We start from the raw sequence: 5,611 nt of genomic DNA on the forward strand, positions 1-5,611 counted from the left end.
CTGGTAAGTATTAATGAACAGCAGCTTGTAACAAAAGGGCCAGAGCTGCGTTACGCCTATCGCTTTAAAGAATTAAAATTATCGTTAACGACGGAAAGAGGAGCGTACAATCGACACCGAGTTCATCCAAGCCACACTCGAAAAAATTCTCGAAAATATATTGATGGTATTTTATTGCCACTAGACTAAAAAATACAACAGAAAATATTCAAAAACCAAAGGCATCTACGCTGCGAGACTGTGAACAATAACAGCTTTAGATAACTATAGAAAAAGATCTATTTTCTCGCTATTTGTAGCTTAAATTAACGATCTTTTGATTACTTCAATCAATTTTCGCGACAGTTTTTCAAAATGTTCCAATTCATTAGGATTTCCTTCCAGTTACCGAAACGTTTCGAGACGATCCTTTGGCAGCTGGTATTACTGTAGTGTTCAGACGCATATGACATATTTAAATTAAACTCGTGCATGACCTTGACTCCTTTCAAGTTATTTTCACATTGCTCGATCGAGGCCGATGGGCCTCTGCATCGTTGGCAAATCTCTCTCTCTCTCTCTCCCCCCCTCTTTCTCTCGTTCTCTGTTCTGCAGCTAGGCATGCACCTAGACCGATCAATAACGTATATTTCGTGCCTACGTCTTGCGGCCGCGGTGCAGTATAGTCAGAGTTATTTTAACGGTAAAATTATTCCGCAGCGCTGGTGCACACAAATATTAAACCAGAAGCATCTCTTTCTCTCCGTCTCTCGTTTCCGTCGGTTTAATATCAGTTGTAATAGCAAACGATTAACGAGGTTGCTCCAGATCAGAACGAGTAGGATTTTCAGGTCACACAATCAGTAAGAGATTATTGGCCAGCGCGCGCACACACGAGAGAGAGAATATTCTATGCTAAAGCGTGTCGAAAAATCGAGCTGAAATTGGAACGGGCGAACGATTTCGCCCGTTATTCCAAGAATCGATACATTTTCACGTTTACGAACGCGCGTGCGTATTCTCCTTTTCCAAGACCGGGTGTTACCCGCCGGTGGCTGCGGCGCGTTATCGTAATATCCGTGGCCAAAAAGATTAGAGAAATTTTCCGGCTGGTCCACCGCTCGCGCGGGGCGCATTCGACGCAACCTGATCGATGCGCTGCCGGCGCGTTAACGGGGCCCTGCCGTTATGCAACTTACTGCACCAACGAGGTTGCACCAATGAGAGATGCCAAGGTCGATGCACCAACGAACTCGACGCAGCATCGATGCAGCGCAGAGAGGAGTGGCTTATCGTCGTCAAGTTCAACGATATTTTCTATGTACAAAATACCCCTCTTATGCGAAATTCGCTTTTAAGCAACTAATGTTTCTCGCCGCATTTATTTATCGGAACAAATATCCTATTGATGCAACTTGAATTACCGAACTTCATTTACGTTTGCATAGTATTTACATTTTATTTGTATGTACATGCAAGAACTTCTCCATTCGATTTTTTCTACTGTACATCATTTATATCAAAATTCGAAAGGATTATTAAACGACCCAACCCTGGGAGACGGTATATTTAATAGATTAAAATCCAACGTTTCGACCATCCGGAATGTGGTCATTTTCAAGGATAATCGTATCGAATCATCAAGACATATCATACAATTAGTCAAATCATAAAATTGAAACTAACGTCCACTGCCAAGGCATCGGTCATCAAGATTCCGTGTTACATAGCACACCTGTACGGCACTGTACGGTTAGCAGTAGGACTGTTTTGACTTATCCTTGAAAGTAACCACAATTTAGCTGGTCGAAACGATGCACCATCTGCCAGTTGGGGCGTTTAATAATCCTTTCAATTTTTATTAATTATATACTGGCGATAATAAACTTCATTCTCAATAATTCATATCCTAAATATGATCATTTCGCACTGACTTAATCACTGTAAAATAGATGTTTCAAAACGCAATAGTTCTCAATAATAAAAGCCTTCTTCTCTAATATAATAGAAAATATCAAGAAACTTGAGAGTTAAAAATAAGCTGGGCAAACGCGAGGTGACAACGCGAGTGTAGCATGCAATAGTCGTCGCTATGTCCGTCCATCGTGCGCCATCGGCTTCCATTCGTCAGAGAGACGTTTCCTCGGCGCACGAGCACGTGCAAGACTTTCCAGTCGCAATTATTATATCGGACCCTGTCGACCTCCGCGACGCGTCTTAAACGCAGAGGGAGAAGTCGCTCCCGCGGCGAGCCTTAACGATATTGCCAATAGAATGAGATACTCACCGTCGTCTCCCGCGTGCTTCGGGGCGACGGAGGGATTCCTGGAAGGATTTTCACGGCTCTCGCCGTTACGTTACGGGCGTGAAATCTGTCGGTGGCGGCTTATGGCTTCCCCGCGCTGCCGCGTGAGCCGATGGGAAGGTCGGAAATGTAGATAAAGACGGCAATGACGACGATGACGATGACGACGGCGAGGAGGAACGCGAGAATCGACCGACGTCCCCTCGAAGTCGCGCCACGAAGAGAGGGGACGGACGAGGGGAGGAGAAGGTGGCGTACTTCCAAGCTCTTGGCAGACCTTAGTTCGAGGCGGAGGGCGTCTTGGGTGGCTGGAAGGGGTTCCATTTCAGACACTCCGGATCGATCTCTTTGTAGACGGGGCCCCGTCTCTTCACCCTCTCCTTGTAGTCGTCGATCACGTCCTGAAATTATTTCAACGGTCCCTTTCTTTTTTATCCGTGGCTCCGGCCTGGCCGACGCGACAGCTCGTGAATCCGTTTCGATCGGGTCGTGGGGGTTGAGGAAATGTGCAATAGCGACGCGCCGAGGGGCGAGTACGGTCAAATTAATCGAATGATAATTAGTCTCGCGGTCGTGCTGCCCGATCGTATGACGGGGATATCGTTTCCCGGGACCAGCGACCAACGGTCGCATGAAATCGGATCGTCCTTGTTGCGTCGTAATCACGTTAATAAGATACGTCTGATATTTCCGATATTCATGCTGTTTGCATAGTGAGAAACGATTCGCTGTACCGGCGAGTACATTATTCCTTGTCCCTTCCCCGTTATCTACTTCTGCGGTATGATTGAGGCAAGAAAAATACATCGAGGTAAGACAAATATTTCCGCGAAGCTGATTATTTACAGACGCAGTAATACCGCAGGATTTTCATAACGGCGGGCGTTATCTCTTTGCTAAAAGTCTATAAAATTTTACTCAATTTTTCCTACTATTTTTTATATTTATCGCGAGATAAATGTAACGTAAATTGAATTATCAAAGTACCAATAAAAGTCGCGATGGCGTTTCGCTCGAGGCGATTCTCGACGTTACGTAAAGGCCGAATCGGACTAGCAATTGCCGACTCGGATTGGATTGGGACTGGCGATTGACGATTGTTCTCCAGCCAATGAGAGCAAAGCAGCCAGCGATTTAATCGACTCTCACTGGCTAGAAGACAATCGCCAATCCCAATCCAATGAGAGTCGATTAAATCGCTGGCTGCCTGTCCTCTCATTGGCTAGAGAGCAATCGTCAATTGCCAATCCCAATCCAATCCGCGACAATTGCTAGTCTGATTCGGCTTTTACGCCGAGTTCCTACCGACGATTCCTGAAATCGAGTGCGATAAATCTGACAAGACGATGAGCATATTCGCAGGAAAGAATGGACAATATGTTTCGCGGAACGAAGGGTGAGCCGTACATACATATGTTCATACATGCAAACGCGCGGTAGATTACAACACAAAGGAAGCGCTTACCTGTTTCTTCAGAATGATATGCTTGCCCTTCCAGTACTTCATCATACCGAGGGCCTGTAAAGTACTGACAATGTCGTACGAGTCGATGGCCATTTCCTTGCTGATATCTGAAAGAAGAATTGACGAGAGCTTGTCTCTGCCGCGCGTTCGACAACGGTCTTCCCGGGCCACCGTTAGAAGTGAGAACTGTCGCCGGAAAAGTCTCGAAGGGACACACAATAATCCGATCTTATAGAAAAGAAACTTGTTCCTCTCGGCGCCATACGGCAGGAGTAATAAAATTGACGGGGCTAGTAGAAAGATACACGATGAATAAAACATCGTGAATTTATTACTATTTACATTTATGTATGGAGATATTTATGTATGAAGAATATACTATCAACATATGAGAAATTTGGCGCGCGCGCGTGCGCACACATACATACACACGTTTCAGGGGAAATATTTTCTTCCTTTATTAGCCTCTCTGGCTACCTAAACAAATCCGGTCTTTTAGACTTTTCCAAATATCTGGTTAGAAACTTGCACATATTTTACGTTCGTTTTGCATTGATTCGATTAACACTGAATTCACCTAGCGCAGTTCTAAATATGAATAATAATAAACTAAAATGAAGACGGCAAGAGTCGCAAAAATGCGGAAATGATGAATTATATATAATCTGCTGCGGTTTTCAGCGGCAGGGCGGTTTATCCTGCCTCCGCTGGATACAATTATTCAACCGCTAAAACCAGTTACGTTGGGAAAACTTGACCGTCGGATCAATAACAATGCGGCGTAAATCCCCTACAGACGATTCCCTTGTCTCGAGGCAGAAAATTAAAAATACGGTCAATAATGACCGAAACTGGATTGTGTTACGTGTATCGTCCGGTTGTGCCAGAATGTCGGAATAAAATAAATCCTGATCGTGGTAGCGAGAACGGTTTGGCGAGGTCTCCTCTCGTCGGACTGAAACATTTTCGAGAAATTTCTAGAGATCGTTCGCGCAGATTACGCGAAGAATGTAAATTTTCTCCCCGCGGGAAGATTACGCTTTCGAAACCGGGTGTTGAATCAGCGGTTCAAAGTGAGACCTCCCACGAGCCGCATTAGCGCACTTTCAATCCGCGCATGAATATTTAAACGCCGCTCCGTAATACCGAAAGTCAAAACGCGCTTCGCGCTGACCTACCTTTTACGGAGATCTCCTTGCCGCCGAAATTGCAGAGATACTGCAGCAGAACGTCCTTCCAGTAGCTGCGGTACGAGATCAGGCCGAGGTCCGACAGCGGTTTCTCCGGCGAACCGATTTTCTTCTCGACCCTCGTCAGTAAGTAACCTGCGCAGCGAATTGTCGAACGGACTCGGTGTCAATAATACTCGTGCGTCAACCGGGTAATGTTCTTAAGAACCAAATGGCGGTAATAAAGTTTAAGATATTCGATAGCTCCACTTTAAGAAAATTGTAATTCCAGGTAATTTCGGTAATGTATTGGCACAAAAATGTTGCCGCAATAGTTTTCGAGGTACGACACAACGCCGGCCGGGACGGGCGCGAGCGAAATTTCTGAAGCATAATTGGACAACGGAATCCTATTAAACACTTAAAGTTGAGGGGACAAGTGTCGGCGGGCCCGACGGAAACGGACTCGGCCCTGGTGCCCGTCTGCTCCCGGTTGAACGTCCGTTCCGCCTCGTTTGTCCCAAGTATTCTGCGACGAGGCATCAAAGAAAAATGTATAGACAGCCGAGAGAGAGAGAGAGCGAGAAAGAGAGAGAAGGAGAGCGAGAGAGAGAGAGAGAGAGAGAGAGAGAGAGAGAGAGAGAGAGAGAGAGAGAGAGAGAGAGAGAGAGAGAGAGAGAGAGAGAGAGAGAG

General features: G+C 45.7%; 1 protein-coding gene across 1 annotated transcript in view; it reads right to left on the reverse strand.

Moving 5' to 3' along the window:
- Positions 1-1,528: 1,528 nt before the first annotated feature.
- The window catches only part of LOC105565731 (histone acetyltransferase KAT7), a 41,694-nt gene continuing 37,611 nt past the window's right edge, over positions 1,529-5,611 (reverse strand). Inside the window, exons 11-13 of the mRNA XM_012019159.1 lie at positions 4,928-5,074; positions 3,750-3,856; positions 1,529-2,685 (exon numbers count right to left, since the gene is read on the reverse strand). Of these exons, the coding sequence (XP_011874549.1) occupies positions 2,563-2,685; positions 3,750-3,856; positions 4,928-5,074 (377 nt within the window). The 3' untranslated portion in view covers positions 1,529-2,562. The remainder of the gene's footprint in view (positions 2,686-3,749; positions 3,857-4,927; positions 5,075-5,611) is intronic.

This window comes from Vollenhovia emeryi, unplaced genomic scaffold (genome assembly GCF_000949405.1).
Source record: "Vollenhovia emeryi isolate VEMERY1.0 unplaced genomic scaffold, V.emery_V1.0 DF939149.1, whole genome shotgun sequence".
Lineage (NCBI taxonomy): Eukaryota > Metazoa > Arthropoda > Insecta > Hymenoptera > Formicidae > Vollenhovia > Vollenhovia emeryi.